Raw genomic sequence first — 20,053 nt, forward strand, 5'->3', positions numbered from 1 at the left:
TAAGACTTTTACAACGCCTGGCCCAGATCCCGCCTGAACCCCGCCATTCACAATTCCTTCTGCTAACCTGTCCTAGAGAACAAAACTGTCAGGACTGGTGCAAGATCAATAGATGACCACTCCATGACTTCCGGTGCATTAATTTGTTCCCACTGACCACAAGAAGATCGACCATCATTGATTTCCAGTGTTTTAATTTGTTCTTACTGATCACAGATAAATGACTATTGACTTCTGATGCCCCTATCCATATTATTTCTTCATCCATCCGACAAGTGACCACTTGATGCACAGATTTACGGTTATTAGTACATACAATGGGGATGGAATTTCCAGCAAAATGCTATATTGCCTACCATCGTTTTCGCCACAAGATATACTTCTGTGGCTCTTCCACACACACACACACACGTGCAATGCAGACAACGATCATAAAGTAGGGAACAGGAACAACACTGAGGAGAATTAGTATTTTACACGGTTGGTGGAGGTAATGGATGAATCTAATCGACGAACCATCCAGCGGAAAAAAAGGCGTACATCTGGTTTCTGACAGGTGAGCACTAACAAATACACACCTTACGTCCCGAACAAACAAAATGTCAACGTAAACCTGTTTACCATTTCATGTAATCACCACCGGAAATTCTCAAAATTACAGGAATTACGGGTGTAGCCTAAACATTACATTTATTTGATCTGTGACTGATTAACCAATGAATTAAGATTACAAACAATTTCCTGGAATTGCATGTTGTTGTTGTTTTCCTCGGTTGATCAGCTTAAGAATAAATAGGTCTGTCAATGCTTACGATTATTATGGCTAATGTAATAATGTAACATAATATCCTAGTGTTACAGGTTGAGCTGCTAACATTTGTAGACCTGATTGTTGATTGCAGCAACCTCTGCTGCCATGCGCCTCCAAATGGCCGCCAGGTGTCGTCACTGAGCTCTCAAAAGTTCCCGTGCACGTGGCCGCGGCGATGCACGTGCATCGTATGAGTGAACAGCACTGGCGTCGGGCTCGCCAACGAGAGAAACAAAGACAGTACTCGCCTTCTCACCTAGGACATGTATATCTCTGGACTGCTTGCAGACGAATTTCTAGAACGAGACTGAAGCACAAACTCACTTCCTGCTTAACCATCAACATCAAGCAGAAGAGCAGACGATGCCAACGGAGGTACAAAAGCTCGATCTCGTGTTTTTGCTTCATTGGCTCTGAGTATTATGAACTGCAAGTTGCGGGCCTTTGACTTATAAGAAACAATAAATAATTAAGCAACAAATTTATAACGAGTCTCCTGGTGACTAAGAATGTTATTCTGTTTCGAGCATTAAGCTGCTAAATAACATGAGACCTGGCAGCTACAACTTTGCGAGGGGCTAGGAGTTGGTCTCAGCAAACATCAGAAACCAGAGATACATGGTCCGTGTTCTCGCGCTGGGGCGGGTGTCAGTGGCTCGTTCGATCAGTCACAATGTCTGGAGGCGTCTGTGTGTTTGTGATCGATGTTCCGGGGTGGCGAGCATCGAGCGTGTACAGATCGTGTTCAGCACCAGTAAAGAATCCAGTGGCACCCAACATTCTCCACCTCTTCCCCCGCAAAATAATAAATAAACAAATGAAAACTAAAACTTCACAATCCCTTACGTCACGATTCGGCTTGCCAAGATTTAATCCGGGATTTCTTCCATGCAGAGATAGAGATGGGGCGGACACCTGAAGTCAAGGGCCTGTCTAGTATTTCAAGACGAATAAGGAAGAAATTTCAGGCTGAACATAAGGAAACAAATCCCAGGTATAAATTAGGAACTACATCTCAGTTATAACATAAACATTAGGAATTTCCCAGGTAGAACATATCAACAGGAATTTAATACAACATACCAAATTGAGAATGCCGCGGGTTGTGCAAAATTGTTTTGAAAGGATTGCGTTTTAGTTCATCAGTATGAAGTTTCTCAAATCTGAGCAAATAAAAAGCTCCCCCCCCCCCTATTCTATCTACACACAAACACACACGTGTTTCCATGCATTATCGTTGAACACACACACCATCTCACTGACCTAAAATAAGTGCGCACCTACGCAGGAAGTGAGGCAGACAAGACCTCCCATGATCAATGCCTTGCAGAATCGACGCGCTAAGTGCATCTAGTTATTGGCATAAACATAAAACAGCTCACGTCCTCATTATCATGCCAGCAGCAATCAGACAAACACACTAATGACTTTGACAATGCATTCAAAACGATTCACTTATATTACACATCAGTCACAGCAAAGCATAAAAAAACACAATCGTAATTTCCTACCCAAGAAATAGCCACACTTATTTCAAGTCCCACCCTGAAGTCTCGCGAAACACCATTCCACAAAAATAGCGACGAGATTTGCAGGCAATACCACTCTGAAGCTGCCACTACGACTTTCAGACTTGGACTGAAGTGCTACATAGCCCGGAATAAAAAAACCAAAACAATTAGGACAAAGCACTACTCTTTTAGGGAAATGGCGGGACCAATTTGCCTCTGTCCAAACGTTCACAAAAAAGCGATGAAGAAGCTTCTCATCACGAGTCAAGCTTTTTATATGTCGCTGATGGCATTTGTTTTTCTTTCTCCTTAACAATTAACGCCCCTATCGCCTTCGGTGCATGTATCGTCCCCGTATGTGTTCTGTATCTCCCTCTACTTCTCATCCACCCTGGTGTTCACGATAGCGGTTCCACCCTTCCTACCCCTACCATCGACCCTTGTTTCTCAAGTACATTACATAGCAGCCTCACCACCATCACCACCACCTCCACTCCTGCCACACCACAACTTCCTCTGGCCTTTATCGCGGAACACATGGGATGTGTGGATAAGACATTACGCCTTCGGTTGTCACATTATGCCCCTTTCCTGCAAATTTTATGTCTGAAAGCTTAGCCTGTAAAATGGGTATTCCAAATCTTCCGAATCAATGGCAGTCCTGGGTGCCAACCAATCTGTCTGGATGTGGATGGGGCGGGGCGGCTGGGCTGTTGACCCTGAGGTGAACGCACCGAGGTCAAATCTCTCTGGGCGGAAGTTTCATAATCGTCCTTGGCAAGGAAACAGCCCTTATGAATTGACTGCGATCTTTGCGGACGTGAGATGGAAAATAATGCGAAAGCAATCATCTTTTTTACCCTTGACGGACGAGCGTGCAAACACATCACATCCGCCATTATCTGTAATTTTCTTCACACTCGTTACAATAGTCGTTTGAGGAGGGCAACATTGGCAGACATTTCCTGCTATCTTCGGGGTTGGACAATAAGACAAGTTCACATTCATATAAAGTTAATGTAAACAAGAAAAATCCTGGGTTTAACTATAACGAGTTTGGTTTAGTATGTCTTCATCCTGATTATTAAAATATTTAGGTCCCGATCCTAGTGTAAGAATCCTAAAGCGTGTACATTCTCTCCTCTCTTATTCTCATACATGCGCATCATGGCAAGACAGCAGGAGTCAAAGAAAAAAAAATCTGAGGAAGATGTGTTAGTTTCTTTGTTTCTCTCTTCGTTGCTCTTTCAGCCACATAGCTCATCCAGAGGGCGTCTCCAGATACCTCTCCGTTTTCACTGACTCCAGGTGCAAACATCCTTCGGGTCACAGGTCAGGGATCTGTAACGCGCCGTTCTTCACTTTGTCTGTTCGGGGTTAGGTGCGTGTCGAGTGACGTCAACCGTAGACCTTGCACAGTGTGTGGATGATTTCCCACAGGTCTTCTCACCAGCAAACTGGTTTCTTTTGCCCAAGGATCAACGCTCCAGAAGAAATATCACCCTCCCAAATACTTTTTTCGCCTCCCTTCTCCCATGTAAGACAGCTGGCATGATACTTGAGTCCCTTTACCATAAAAAAATGTTTAGGTACCTATGTCCCTACCAACTCTGAAAACTGTCTTGGTACTAAATAGCATGACATTGATGCTTGCATGCTCTATTCCCACGGGGGTATAGAGGTCGTGCCGTTCCCTTGCTACCTTTGTTCCTAGTTCACCGTATGCATTGATGGCACTACCATGGCTTTGGGAATCTTTTTAAATTTCTTCTTACTTTTTTGTACAAGGCCAACGTGTGTGGAGATGGTTTCAGCTACAATTTTTTTCCGGCATGTGACGAGTAGTACAGGTCAGTAACCCAGGAAGTAGACCTACTGCACTCAAGTATACACTAGAATCCACTCGCTCTCTACAGAATGATGTTATTATCGAGTCAATAGCCATCAGCAAATGAAGTGCAACAGCTCTCACCCTTCCTGCTTTTTTTTCTCGGAATTCGTTGCGCGTGCATACGTGTGTGTGTGTGCGCGCGCGGAGAGAGAGAGAGAAATATATTATTATTCATTTATGCAGGCGTTGGGGCAATAATCAAAAGAGGCAACGGCATGAAAGTATTTCACGCATCACCGTTAATTAAAACATCACTCCACATGCATGTAGAGGAAAACACGTTTTACAGAGCAATGCACTCGAGAACTCCAGCCCCTAACATGCATAACGTAAACTGCAATCATTGTAAATATACTAATGTAAGGTAATCTGGAAAACTCCATGTACCCCAAGTATTCTCACTAAAAACAATATGAAACACGTGACATATTATACCTCTGCTAATAGATATTCACCTGATTTCTAACAACTCCTCCTGGCATAAATATTTCACACGATTTCTTTCAGAACTGAGATGCGGAAGATGATCAGGTTGTCTCAACACCGTGTTTGGCGATGTCCACAAAGGTCGACTGTGCGAGCTCTGCCCTGCTCTCTGCACTAACATCATGTTGACGACCACTCCCCTCTGTACCGGGTCAACTGATTTCCGTCCTCAGACTACGAGGCAGCAAATGTCGTCTGCGCTGAGCACTTAGCAGACGACACGTGACACCTGTGACGTAATCGCGTAACCGGAAGACAAGCGCCTGGCGCCGGAATACGATAAGTCGCGCAGTACGGTGTGTAATGTCGGCCTATCTTGCACTCACGAATGAGGAAAGCATTGCAGAAAAAATACCTTGGCAAGACTGTCCCAATAGACCTGTATCCAGTTTCGCTGTAACAGGAAATTTTAGTGTGGTGACTATTCGACCATCTTAAGACTTCCGGTATCGTAGATCTGGCGAGCACTCGACTGACAACACAGAAAATGCTGAATATGTCCGCGCCTGCGGCAGTCTTTATTTGTTAGGGAGTAGGGGGGAGTGCATCAACTTCAGAGGGCTCTCCATTGTTTTTAGATGGTATAGAAAGAGAACAAGGCCACGGTGGTTTTTCTTGCGAGCTAAAAACCACAAGCAACAAAGTACACCAAGGAAAACCGAAACTAGCTTCCGGTATATATAGTTTTCATTTTTCACCGATACATGACTTTGTGAACATAAATTCAGCATGGATTGATTAAAATACAGACTAAATACTAGTGCATTTAGGCTGCTATTAATGTCTTTTTTTCGGACAATGGTATCAACCCTTATGCACCAGAGCAGATTTTCTTGTAATTAAATTGTAACGAATTTCTTCGAACAGTTAAGTCATCTGCCCCACTCTTAAATCTGACACCGGAAATAAACATTAAAATTGTGTTTGTTTTTTTTTTCCAAGAATTATTCGATTCAGCACGCAGATGAGAAATGGTTGTCTAGAAAGCCGATACCCGCTTATGATCACTGTGACGGATTACAACAACCCCGACGGCCGACTGTTGGCGATCTAAGGGATAACCGTAAACAAGAGTTATCGACCGTTAACGCTACCCCGGCTTTTAGGCTAATGATAATTAATGGCAGCCATGCATAGATGTTTTATCACTCAATGTAATTGGTGAAGGAGAAAAAAATAACAATTTCCTGTCTACATTTGAACATCTGTCGAGTCTTGTTTACCTAAACCCATGGGACTATGAATTTGGTCAATTTGCTGTGGGAATAGCTAAGAACAGAAATGCACAGTCATATGCTAGCAGTACATGATTTGTGTTTTATTTCCCAGTGACTCAAGAACATTTACAGCCGAACAGTGACATAAACAACGCTCTCACTCTGTCAATAGTGAGCTGTCAAAAATCCAGGCAATGCAGTCAAAATTGACGGAATCTCGAGGGCACACCAGCCACTTATTGTATGCCATGTCATCATCCGTCACCTAATTAACCTAGTCAACTCAAAAGCTGCCTGGCCTGGGTTACAGATCCCAAACCTGCTCCGTGCTCGAATACTCGGTCTTCGACCAATATTTTTGAGAATTCTGTTTCAGTGCTGGACCATCACTCTAACCCGTGATGTTTAGTGGTGAAAGAAAGCGTCACTTTTTGAGTCTATTTTGTTCAGTAAAGAATGAATTAAATAAATTTTCGTTGTTTCTTTCACTAACAAAAATGTTCTGCACTCAAACAACTTTCAAGAACAGATTGTAGTCGAGTACCATCAGACCAACATACTGCAAGAAAAGGTCAGCCGACAACTCATGATTAAATGACTTTTCTCTCCCTATGGGTCTTGCGACGGGGTTTGGTTGGGTTTTTTTTTTTCTAGGAAATTTAGCTAGTCGCAGCTAAATGGCCAGGAGATATCGGATTGCTTATCTCCTGTCCATGGCTTAGGCTCTCGACAAGCTTCTCATCAGTTCTCGCGTGACTGGTGACATGACCTCCAGCTGCCGGCGCCAGCCGAGTAAAGCGATGCACGTGCGCTCACGCCAGCCGCCCTGGTGTGCCGTGGGGACAATTATTGGTGGCCTACAATTGCTGGCACTGTATGGAGCCTCAGCGTCTCCCGACATGCCACGCTGCTCCTACAGGCGGCTGTTGCTTTACATGAGACGGAGAGAGAGAGGTTGGAGAGTGAGAACAAATGTGTGCCATAGAGAGACGTGTGAGGGAGAAAAAGAAGGGAAAAGAGTGTGTGTGTGTGCGTGCGAAAAATTGAGGCAGTGAGAGAGAGAAAAGGGTGACGAGAAAGACTGTGCGTCGGGCTGTGAGATAATGAAACAGAATGTGTGAGATTGAGAGTGTACGGGAGTGTGTAAGAGAGGAAAGGAGTGTGTTGAGGTGTGTGTGTGTGTGCGCGTGTGGGAGAAATACAAAGTAGTAAGAGTGTGTTTGAAAAAGTATGTTACGAGAAAGAGAGTCAGTGCGGAAAAAATGTGAGGAAAAAAGAAAGGAGGGAGGGAGACTACTCCGAAGACTTGTTTATGGCTGTTACAGCTGCTAGCTGTTTTATGCCTCCCCCTTCATCTATCTCTCTTTCTGTTGTATCTCTCCCCCCTACACAAACACACACACACCAACATTCACACACATACAACATACAGTCTCAAGGGACACACAACCACACATAATAAATGTCCAAGACACCAACGCGTGCGCGCGCGTACACATTCCCTCCCCAGCATTCACACAGCCAAATGTGACACAAGCCAACATACACCAACATGCACAAGCTTAATATACAGCCACAAATACTACAGTATACATCCACAAGGGGCACATCAACACACGCAAACACCACCACAACATACTCCAATATACATCCAATATACGTGACACACCAACATATACAAACACAGCATACTGTATATACAGCCGCACGTGACACACCAACATATACAAACACCACCACAACAAACTCCACACGGAACAAAAGCCAGCGTCCACACACACACACGTGACACAGACCGACAATCACGCACGTACATATGATACAGAGGGCGGAGACCTAACGGAAGGAAGCTTGTGCCAAGGGAAGTCGATATATCTTTACACATCCGGGTAACCAGACTTGGTAAATGATGTGACTGCAGAGGTGAGTGCATGCAAGTGAGAAGGCAAACAGCACATGCTATAAACAACTGGCCTGCGACTCTCCCTCAAGGCAGCAGTGCCAGAACTAGCGAGCAAGACTCGTTCTGTGAGTACAGACCTGACTGGATGCTGAGAAGCTTCCTGCTCTCTGTTATCCACGCAGGGTAGGGGGAGGATGCAACCAGCACGAGGAAAGGCCTTGCGTCCCTACGTGCACCGCAAAACAGTCCGCTGACAGAAATCAATTCCGGGACTTGCCACGAAACACAGGCAACACATACAGCCAAAAGTGAGTTGGAGTCGGGTGGGATGTGGGGAGGATCAGCTAAAGCACCCAAGACTTATAGTTCCTGCGAATCACTGCCAGCAGAGAGTAGCAAAGGTGCATGGTGGGGATACGAAAAGAAAACACACCCCTACAACAGGGGGAGTAGTTTTGGTGTCCCTCCCCCAACCCAATCCCTTTACCAGCACGACTTGATGCGACCTCTGTGACGGTTGCAGGCTGACGGAGCACAGGGCTCGCTGCAACTGCCAGCTTCAGCCGCGGTTCTGGCCTCGCCGCTTCTGCCTCCCCACCCCGCTTCCCCAGTGCAGCAGCAGCGGCAGCAGCGCGGCACAAGGCGGCCAGTGCGACATCGGGCCATTGTTGACAAGCTGGTCCACCGCGCGTGCAGGGGGAGGGGGTGTGGCCAAGTGCGTGCACGCACTCGCCGCAAAGAAACAAAGACTACAAGAGACAAGGCTGACACCCTTCGCCTGCAGAATGGAACTAGTCGGGGCTGACCTTGAATTGGCACTCAGCATCTTTCTCTCTCGCGCGCATGTGTGTGTTTGTGCATGCGCGAAACATACAGACATTTATGCCCCATTGCCCTTTATTTTAATTTTGTATTTAGAAAGATGAGGGGTTGGGGGAGTGAATCTGTGTCGCTCCCAAAGATCTTGCATCATTGTTGGGTTTTTTTTTCGTGAACTGTTTCTTAGGTGCTGGAGAACGATAAGTGCTCTTCAATTTGTAAATCTGGCATTTATTTCCCTCAAAAAATATTAGAGGGCGGGGGAGGCAGACTAAGAACACCAGGGCTATGGGGTGGAAGAAGGAGAGGTGGTGAAGATTTATGAGACATTTGTCAGAGTACTCACTCCCGATCCCTCATTCCCGCCTGGCTGCGGTTTGGCAGCTGGAGAACGGAGACCATGCGGTCTGGGTGGTGAGAGATGAAGGGGGAACCTTCAGCAGGTAAAAAATCAAACTGAGAATAATTGCACCTGCCTACAGGATGTAAACCTAGCATGAAACATCTTGATTAATCTTTTGCTAGAGGCATCCTGGATGACTATTGCTGTATGAATCGGTCAGCCATGAGATGAAGGCCATTACAGTTTTGTGATCGATTTCTTGGTCTCAGCATTGATTGCTACCTTCTGTAAAAGATGCTGGGCAACAAGTCTAGACGCCATGCGGGCTGTGCTGTAAAAAGTTATCTAAATGCATGCAGGGTATGAAGACACACCCCAGTTCTCACACACAAAAGGCAGAACAACACGCCCCTCCTTCATAAGACTGCTGCCTCAGACATCTTTACACCAGACAGGCAAGAACTTAGTAGATAAAGGACAACTCCCTTTGTGAGATCAGAACTTGCCAGTTGTCATCGTTTCATCACAGAGGACAACAGATCCACGCTAAACCACAGGGAGTGAGACTAGCATTAGTCCTTCCATGAGTACAAATGACAGGCTGGGTGTGAAATGTGCCACCACATCATAAGAGGAAAACATGCCGAAACCAGGAAACTGCCAAGTGCTTAAAGGTGCTGGCTCAAGTACAGTTTTTCTTGTGCATGTGAACCGTTTACATGGGGCATGGGATTGGTGTGTAGACCATTTTATCAAAACGTCCAACATATTTACACAAATGTTTTAATTTAAAGGCAGGTTTGTTGTGGAAATGGAAATCACAGGTAAACTTTAAAGAACTGATGTAAGCCTATAGTACTTAACAAATAAAAAAGACATGTTTATTTTTAAAAAAAAACTCAGTAGATATTAACTTTCAAAAGTGTAAATACTTTCTTAACTGCAATATGGTTTTCAAATAATTATTTTGCGCTTTGTAATGTGTGCTAAAAGGCGAATTCACTTTTCCAGCCAATTACTCCTCCATAGACATGCACAGATGCCACCAATGACAGTTAAGAAGCTTCTCCTGAGGGACATCTGACCTGAATAGTACTAAAATAACTAATCTTCTAGTACATCTAATTCACGATAGCTTTTCAGTCAGTTGCTTAGTCAACCACCCAGTCCTTTCCAATATCCTTATTGGCATACTCACCACTATCCTGTTTCAAATCAAGCTCTCTTGTGTTGGAGGTAAATTCCCTGATGACATCATCAAGAAAATCTAATGAGTGCTGAACATCTGCTGGAACTCTACAGATTAAACAGAAAATCTGAAGTATGCAATACTGCATCCTGCTTTTGTATAACTAGGAAGCTTCAATTGCAAAGGTGAAATGATGCGAAGAAAATTGTGTAAAACAAACATAACAAAAGAATATATCCCACTTCAAAACAAAGACAAGATTCCATTCACAAAAAGACATTTTATGACATGATTTTAATGAATTTAATGTAACACTCAAATAGAGAAGCAGAATGATGAGGACCAAACGATAGAGACTGCAGCATCTGTACAGCTGCCAGTTAATACCACCTTCTGCTCTAGGGGTGCACCAAGATTAACTATACGGCATATGCATGAGTCATACCCCCACTCCCCCAGTCAGCCTGTCTCTGGGTTTCTTTCTCATCACATACTCTTGTTCATCATCAAAAACATCATATACACCACTCACCCAGTCAACCTGTCTCTGGGCTTCTTCCTCAAAAAAATCTCTTGGTCATCATCAAATACATGACCATATATTGATTCCTCTTCCTCTTCATTTTCTTTGGCTATTAACTCTTCTTCTGGACTTGTATCTTCTGTTGTGGTCTTTACCTCTCTTTGAGACAGCTCTTTCTGTGTATAAACTTCTCTGGATTTGCGAAGTTTGCTTGCAAGATGTCTAGCCAAAAATCTACGGACAACTGCAAGACAAAGATTACTGCTAGTAAAGGCTACATTTTTTTAACACAATGTGTAAGTGTAAACTTTAGGTTTGTTTTGTTTTTAGAAACCACATTTATTTCAAGATCACCATTTTTGTGAGGGCAATGTCCCTCTCTACTCCCTCACTGCCTTGTCCGACACCCTCAAAGGTTAGGTACTTATTTCACAGCTAGGTCACTGCCGGAAATACACTCCCACAGAATAGTACTGAACTGTCTTTGGGTTAGGATACTCTAACCACTAAGATTTCTGCTTCTCCTGAAGGAGTGTGTGTGTGCATTCATGTCTGTGTGTGTGTGTATTTCCATTTCATCCAATTCTTTTTCTCGAGTGCCAGTACTGAAAAACACTGCAGAGGAACATATTAAGGCAGAGTGTGAGTTATAAAAAAATTGCAAGAATCAACAACACCAGTTCTGAAAAACAATAAAATAGGAATACCATACCTGACTGAGTAATGATGACCTTTACATTCAGGGCTGCTTCATGAGCATCTAGTTCTCTCGCTTGGTGCAAGTGCAGAAACACTTTGTTACAGCCTACCTGTTCACACATATCAGGCATCAAACAAACACACCCACATAAAGATATAGGCGAAAATTCATTCATGCATGTTGACCTATTGCAGCTCTAGGCAGCTAGCTGAAGATGCTCCATATGATTATTTCAAAGTTTGTGGATTGTGTAATTCCTTGCAAAGGATCATTGTTTAGTGCCTATGATCTCACTCTCATTTTCAGTCATTAACCATATACCTGAGAGATGGGGATTGAGAAGGTGCTGAGCAGTGCCGCTGACTGCTGTTGGTAGTCACTTCTGGGCTTCTTTGGTTTTTGGAACATGATTAATGCAGGGTACCTGCAAAATTAATAACTAATGATGTCTACTTAGTGTTTTGACAAACCAATTTTTTTTTAATATTCAGGCACTTTTAGCATTGGAAAAAATATGACTGGTTTAAGACAGGTTATGAGGGATGAGGTGTTCAACATTCCTGCTAACTGAAAACATGTTTGCACCCCATATCCTCTCACAGTTTTCACAGAAACATTCTCTAACAACAGAAACATTTTACAAAAACATTCCCTACATCACCCAGCAGTTAGGTACCCAATTTATCAGGAAATATAAAAACACATCCGAGAGGGCTGGGTTCCACTTTCCATATACTTTAAGGTGAACCACCTCAAGTCCATTGCCCAATGGGCCACTTACCTTTATTAACTTATAATTTAACTATCCTTCTATGAAAACACCATAATCATTTCTAGGAAAGCATATCACTGCCTGTTCTTGTTAAGGCAGCTGAGGAATTTGGTGTCAGCAGCCCTGTCCAAGAGTCAGTATATTGCAGCTTGATCTTAGTGGGCCTGTGACAATCATCACTGGGTCCTTGTGCGTGTGTGTGCGTTCATGTGTAAGAGGTGATCACATTTACTCTAATTTATTACTTATGAGAGCTCCCAACAAAGGAAAATCTATATCTCTGTTGTTTATAGAATCAGATAATAAAGATGAATTGTACCCTTAGCCCTCCAATGCACCCACTTTCTTATTTTCTTTCTGTCAGAAACATTTATGATCAACAAAGTTTATGAAATGTGTCTGGAGATGACCACATATAGCCCCTGAAAAATAATGCAGCTTACTTTTCCACAAACTCCTGAAAGCTGCATCTGACAGCATAGCCATCCTTACGCACTATAGCAGTCTGAAGAATGCCTCCATAGCAAAGCTGGATGGAAACATACTTCCGGTCAGCCGTCAACGCCTCCAAAGTTTGGTTTGGCTTGATGCAGTGCACAAAATGAGGGGCTGAGAACTCCAGCTTGGTCACCATCTCCTTCAGGGAGTTCTGTATTAGACAATAAGAAATTAGACAATGTGCACTTGAATTTTTTGTTCGTTTGTTTGCTTGTTTGTTTGTTTTGGAGTTTGTTTATTGCAAACATAAATTCTGCAGTTAAACGTCACTAATTCTGACCATCACGAGTTTTAGCCTTAGCCATTCTACACTTCAGCCGTGTTTAATGATTAAAATAGTATCACCAATGATGAAGTGCAGAATCAAGTTAATGATTGGGCTATTTAAAGACCTGATCCTGGCCACAATGAAACACTATAACTATATAATATATAACTATAACATGGGCACATCTTAAGATCATCAATCAGCACTTACGTCTGTGTCCTTGTTGTAAAAAGTGTGATGTGTAACATAAATGTGTGTTTGTCATGTTAATGGGTCAATACTCACAGCACCACAATATTATATGAATATACGCATTGTTATATAAATATACACATGTTAATCAAACATATAGACATTATTATTATTGAACAAAAGGCAGAGGAAGGAACAGATGGTCACCAATGATCATACTTGTAGTTTAGCTAATCACCGGGCTGGAACAAAGAAATTATGAAATTTGCTGTTAAATTATTTGGGCTGTTCCCAGTCAGAAACACAGACTGATGACATTGCTGCTAATGGTGATAATGGGAACAGTTAAGTTTAGAATGTTAGTCTCATCTATAGAACATTGCAATCATTCTCCTTTATTCATGATGATAATGATCAAAAACCTCTTAACCTCTTACTACTTGACTGACCTCTAAGTTATACTCGAGATCATAACATGAGTATTAATGTCAAAAGGCATTTCAAGCCAAGTTTAAAAAAGACCTAAAACAAAAAATCTTACCTGGAAATGGAAAGTAAGTGTTGATGATTTCTTTGTTTTCAAATTGGCTACCTCTTTCATCTTCTGTCTCAGACAAAAAAAAATCAAATGTATATTTACATATGACAAAAATAAAAAAAAACATTTTTAACCAATTACTATTTATTTCCTGTCTGCTATGATATTAAGCTCCCTCTTGATCAGAATATACATTTCTATTTTCTGAGAAGGAAATTGTGAGTCTACTGCTTTCCCATGTGCTTTTCACTGAAGAAGCTTGTTGTGAAAAGTTTGCCAGCAGTTGTCATGCAACAAATACAGATAACTATTGAATGCTAAATGCATGATGTTAATAAGCAAGTGCAAGAATAAAGGGATTGTGTCAACAGATAAAATAAAGTATGAAAGGGAAAATGAAGGCTATACTCACTTTTGGTCCTTGTTTTGATTTGTGAAATCTTTTGAAGAACTCGAAAGGAGAGCAAGAGGGTTTTATCTTGCGAGTGATGCGTTGTCGTGCACTAGGTGATATGGAACCAGTTCTGGTAACAGCTGACTGAAAAATCTCCTTTACCAGCATGTTGTCACTACCTGCAACAAGAACACATTCCTTTACCATTGAAATAGGGAATGACAAAAGGGGGTGATAATATAAGCATTCTGTGCACCCTGCTAAAAAATGCTAGCATAATGAAACTTAATAAGAGGACTGATGTACCATGCACGCTTAGTTGTAAAACAATCCTGATGACCTACTAAACAGATAAATCAAGCTGATAAATCAGATTTTGATAAGTGATACAAATAGTGGTGATGACTAACTTTGCATGACAAAGGTGAGTGAGCTGTGGAGTGTATCACGATTCTTTTCCAAGACCCCAGCCAGATGATACTGAACAGTGCCTGCATAGTGGACAATGGTAAAACTGGTGCCACCAGACTTTGGACTCTTGTATACCCTGTTGTACTTTTTTCCTGCAAATGCATATAAAACATCAGACATACTCCTGACTTCAAGATGAATTGAAAAACAACAGCCTGCATTAACTTTTAAAACAATTATGTACTATTTTTATTTGAATCGAAAATTTGTTTTTCAAATTGTAGCCATTAGCAGTTTATATTTTATTCATGTACAGGATAAAACTAAAATTTAAAAACTTTTTTTTACCAAAAAAATTCACCATAGTATAATAGGATTAAAACATTACCTAGGCTGTTATGTAGTTTGGTTGCCAGAGTTTTGTCAGTTGCCTTTGGGAAGCAGCTCTCTTCATCTAGGAGGTCAAAAATACCAGTGTTTCTCTGACAAAATGAGAAAATGACAAAGCTAAAGAAAATCTGTATTTCCCTGATGTAAGTTGCGTGGCTGTCCCTTTCGAATATAAGGTCTATAACTGCAAGATGAGTTTATTTAATAACTATACTCATGTACCTTGCTGAGCAATATTTGGCATAAACTTCCAAATAATACAATTTTTTTCCCCCAAATTTTATAGGCTCATATAACAAAACTCAAATTATTGCTTAAACGAAAGTGGTCTTATCTTCACACCTAAATCTTGGATCTGATTTATTTTGCAGTAGAATAAGGATATTAAGGCAAAAATAAAAGCGAAAAAAAACCACAGAAACACAAAGAAAATTGCAACTCCTCCAACAAAACCAACAACATCCACAAAGGCAAATGCACAAAAACATGAGATACTATACACAAAGTCAAAAAGACTTTGAGGGACATGACAGAGCCTTTACCCACCTGCATAAAGACATCCACCACCTCTTGACCAGAGGGAAAAGTGACTTCAACGGGAGGCACTTCTTCAGCCAGACAGTCAGCTATCTCCTGCTGAAACACTTGCTGCTGATAAAATACTTGCATCTGCTCATTGGCCAGGTTGATGCACATCTGTGATGCATGAAATACTCACCATGAGTATATACAAATGTCTCTCTAGACTACACAAAAATGTATGAATGTAAGTAAAGAAAGGGGTCTATGGGAAAAAGGAACTAGGAGTGTACAAAAAGCATGAACTTGGTGTGGCTCAAATAGGAAGCAGGAATGTCAGTAAAATATCAACTTGCAGTGTAAGTAAAAAGGAAGATGAGATGTAGAAAACACATGCTGGAGTGTAGGTAAAATAAAGACAAGAATGATACATAAAATGGTTTTAAAAAATTTGCATAAACACGAGGTCATCAACCAAAATTAAATGCCTTTAGCATGCTCATAAATTTGTCTGTGTTCAGAACTTATGAGGATTGCTTTTCAAAAATCATTCACAGTGCAAATGAAGGGACACAACTTGATAGTCTATTGTCATATCAGGCAACATGAAAGAGGAGAGTGCATGAGCACTGCAAGACAGTAGACCAAATGAATCAAGCTTTAAATAAAATAATTTTGGTTAATCTGGTGTAATAAAGCAACATAAATCTGACTGACTGAATGAATGTTTTTGAATGAACATGCTGATAGTAATCTTTTTATTTCTTCCTCAAAAATATGGAAAATAAGGTCAAAATGGACCATTAAAATGTGGAACAGGATCCATGATGCATGTTATTTTGGAAAACACTTTCCTGTGCACCAATGCATAATGAAAAAAAAAACCAGAAGCCTAATACAGAATATATAGTCGGTGTCTAAATCCAAACCATACCACTGTACCTGTTCAAAGTCATTTTTCTCCAGATTCTCAAAGCCAAAAATGTCTAGGATGCCAAAGCAGAGCTTCTTGTCAGGGCTAAGACAGGGAGCACCAATGTTCATGCACACACAGGCCACATTCCAAGTCAAATAGCCACAAGTTTTTTATATTTAGTTCATAACCAAACATAGAAAAACACTGACAGTGCTTCTGTTTACCTCTGTCACATGCTTAGATTCCATACAGCAAACAATATGAGCCCACAAAATGTTCTTCACAGAAATCAAGTAAAAATGAAGAACTTTCTCCCAACTCAAAATTAAGTATATTTTTTCTTTTTAGTTTGATAAAAATGAGAAAATACAATAGTTTATCATCATCATCATCATTTTAAGACAAGTTCTTATAAGTATATAGCTGCATATCAAGAAATGGGAGGGTTAAGGGAGGATAACGATAAGCTAATAAGTTTATTTTGTGCCCATTACTGACAACACAACTGCTCTACATAATACATAGCTATAATATAACATACATAAAATGCAGAAATAACACACAGTTATAAAGTAAAATACAATACATGCACATGCAGGAAGAGTTTAAGTACAATTAAAGAAGATATCTAGATGAAGCATACATGGGTAAATGCATTTAGCGTAAGTTTCTGCCTTGTCACATGAAGACAGAATTCGGTTTTAACTCACGAGTCCTCCAGAGGTGCAACTAACTGGTTAATGCCGTTCACTATCCAAGAAAAGAGACGGTTGTACAAAGCCTTGGCCAGAGCATCCCTATTGTCACATGCCTGGGCCACACTTAGAGTCTTTCGTAATTCTTCCCCTGTGCAGTCAAATTTTTTAAAATCTCATTTAAAATTTGGCTACATGTCTGCATCTTTCACTACTTTTGTCTCTTTGCATTAAATGTTAACAAAGCCTTAAATTATCCTCTGTGCTCATAAGACAGTCATTAACAACTATATGTTATTCTCACTACCCACTATATATTTTTTTTGCTGGAAGAAGTCATAATATTATAATGTAAATAATGAACATGATGATTAATTAGCATTATAATTATCTAGTTCTTTCCAAGTCAAAGGCCTACCTCTGGCCATAAGAACATCCACAGTCAGTGCTGACACCAAATCCTCAAATGGCACTTGCAGAAGCTTTGACACTGCCATAGGGAACATAATTATTTATTTTGAGGGCTTGAGAACTGATTAATGTGACCAGTAAACATGATGTTCAAAAATGATAAAATAATAATGATGATGCAGAATAAAACATGGAGGAAGTGGTGGTAGAAGGCAATACCTTTGTGACGTAAAGTAAATGCACGAAAAGAACATAAAGATGATAATTGTACACAGTCCAAATTAACGCATGAGGAAAAAAAAGCGCGAGTCAAAATAAAAGAAAAAAGAAAAGAAAGCTACCTCTAGTCAGTATACAAGAGTCAATGACCATGGCACCACCTGTATCATCAGACTCAAAGAAAGTGACATCACCCAGATGCAGCACAGCAGCGAGTGTACTTAACATGTTTGTGAGGTCCTGTGTGGAATTTTAGAAAGACACGTAACTCAAATTATTTAATGTAGAAAGCTCACCTCATGAACAAATGTAAATCTCTACAATATCTACAAATAAAAACTGACATGCACAATATCTACAAATAAAAACTTAAGGCAAAAACAAATGTCAAGAAAAATCAGCTTTGCAATCATTGTAAAATGTATATCTTCACTACAATCTATATAAGGTTAACTAAAAATTAATGAACTCACATTCTGTGAGAAACCAATTAACTTCATGCACTCTTTGATTTCCAGTAGCTTCTGCTGATTGTCTGCCTTAACTTCTTGGGGAACACTATTCCTGAGGTACCTGATGCAAATATATTTTAGTGCATGCATAAGATCAAAAATACTTTCTGCACACCTCTGATTATACACAACGATAGACCTAGCATTGTTCAGGACCGCTTGTATGTAAAAATATATAAATTTCACAATCATGGACTCTTTCATAAAATAAATTCTGATTTGTCCTACTAGAGACTGCTTGTAAATTGAGTCAGTGTTGAAAGTCTATAGTTGAAAGCATACACACCTGTAGTTTATAGCTAAGGTTTAGAAAACAGCAATTATAAAGACCTAATAATAAAAAATATTTTTCTGTTACATCATTATTTGAGATGAAATAGTCCTGAGAAAAATTAGCTTTACATGAATATAAGATATAAAGTAATTTGCCCACATTTGTAGTGACACTCTTGAGTTCAGTTGATTTTATAAATAAAACTTTTTTTGTGCATAAATTCTATCACAATATGACATACTTAAAGTTATTATGCTCCAAGAAAAGCTGAGATTTCTCTTCAGGTGTAGTTCCATTTAGCATCCAGTAGAAAATGTGAAAGTTGCCCTCCCCTGGACCCTGTTGGACAACCCTTGACTTCTCCAACAGGTACTCGTGCACATGGCCTGTAATAACAAGTACCCAACAGATCTTCTCATAATACAGTCCATCAGGAATGAACTCTTCTTCTATAGCATCGTTCAAAAATGTTATAATTTCCGTACGAACCAGTAAAATAATGTAGTAATGTCTATTTTTGTTACTTGGAAATTCATATAACTTTCCAGCCGATGCATCTGTTATATATAGTCGATGACATTCTGCACTTTTCATGGTTTAAATCCAGTTAAACAGAGAGAGAGAGAGTACTAAGCAGCTTATTTATTTTGATAGAATTTAAACTAAACTCCTGTCCTAATTGACTGATATTACCACCGATTTTTGCCAACTTTCTCGATTCTTTGTCAATGTCGACAAACGGCCGACTACTCTTGCGTGTCGTCTGCCAACGTTTTGCTTTTTTTACCTCTCTGCATTGTTTCCTACAGGATCGCCTTTGAAAGAAAGTCCTGATGATCTTGCCTCAAACAACTGATTAATTCATCTCCCGCCTATAAAAATTCGTTTAGGGTGATGAAAAATGTTTTTTTTTAAATCACAATACGTTTTTAACACAAAACCCTTCTTCTGGGCCTCTCTCTCTGGAGTGGTGAGAAGCGAGTCTCAAATGAAAATGATACATGACCATCTTTGTTAATCGCACTGAGACATTATACTTGGTAATTGTGTTCTGTTACAAATGGTAGAAATTTAAAGACAGGCCAAGTGCTGGTTACAATTAAGTGCTACCAGATAACTTTACTACCAAACGCCCCAAAGTATGTAAATGTCGCCCACCCGGCCTTTTATAGCCAACTACAACACCCACCTCCCAGCACGCATCCGTCAGGAGCGAAGATGAGTTCCATGTATTTAGCAAAACGACTGGAGTTGTGATTTCGTGTAGTCTGGGCATTACCAAAGGCCTCCAGCAGTGGATTTGCCTGCAAAGAGACACCTGTTGAAGGTAATTACTTTCCGATGACTTGCTGTGAAGCCCCGTGAACATCTCGATACAGGCAAGGGATCAAACCGAGAAATATATGTCACCTGAAGCCCCCATGCAAATTTGTTCAGACGTGGTAATTAATGCTTCAAACAAAAGAAAGTGGCCTACTATAAGCATGACTTTAAAAAAAATCTGCCCTCCACACAAATGCAAAGTCTAATTTACCCTTGCACACACATCTGCCCACCCATACCCGCATCCCCAACTCACTCCCATAAAAGCAACGGCTCACGCGCACAACCACACACAGAGGGGCCTTTAGCATCACATAAAATATTACAC

General features: G+C 40.8%; 1 protein-coding gene across 1 annotated transcript in view; it reads right to left on the bottom strand.

Moving 5' to 3' along the window:
• LOC112554982 (unconventional myosin-XVI-like) overlaps window positions 1-20,053 on the bottom strand; it is a 31,785-nt gene that overhangs the window by 6,138 nt on the left and 5,594 nt on the right. The window contains exons 12-28 of the mRNA XM_025223075.1: window positions 19,592-19,706; window positions 18,644-18,788; window positions 18,090-18,189; window positions 17,739-17,856; window positions 17,405-17,476; window positions 17,002-17,137; window positions 16,318-16,393; window positions 15,403-15,552; window positions 14,855-14,948; window positions 14,466-14,618; window positions 14,074-14,234; window positions 13,665-13,727; window positions 12,609-12,814; window positions 11,715-11,817; window positions 11,406-11,502; window positions 10,703-10,937; window positions 10,180-10,277 (exon numbers count right to left, since the gene is read on the bottom strand). Coding sequence (XP_025078860.1) covers window positions 10,180-10,277; window positions 10,703-10,937; window positions 11,406-11,502; window positions 11,715-11,817; window positions 12,609-12,814; window positions 13,665-13,727; window positions 14,074-14,234; window positions 14,466-14,618; window positions 14,855-14,948; window positions 15,403-15,552; window positions 16,318-16,393; window positions 17,002-17,137; window positions 17,405-17,476; window positions 17,739-17,856; window positions 18,090-18,189; window positions 18,644-18,788; window positions 19,592-19,706 — 2,122 coding nt within the window. The remainder of the gene's footprint in view (window positions 1-10,179; window positions 10,278-10,702; window positions 10,938-11,405; window positions 11,503-11,714; window positions 11,818-12,608; window positions 12,815-13,664; window positions 13,728-14,073; window positions 14,235-14,465; window positions 14,619-14,854; window positions 14,949-15,402; window positions 15,553-16,317; window positions 16,394-17,001; window positions 17,138-17,404; window positions 17,477-17,738; window positions 17,857-18,089; window positions 18,190-18,643; window positions 18,789-19,591; window positions 19,707-20,053) is intronic.

The sequence above is a fragment of the Pomacea canaliculata genome, linkage group LG14 (assembly GCF_003073045.1).
Source record: "Pomacea canaliculata isolate SZHN2017 linkage group LG14, ASM307304v1, whole genome shotgun sequence".
In the NCBI taxonomy this organism is placed as follows: Eukaryota; Metazoa; Mollusca; class Gastropoda; order Architaenioglossa; family Ampullariidae; genus Pomacea; species Pomacea canaliculata.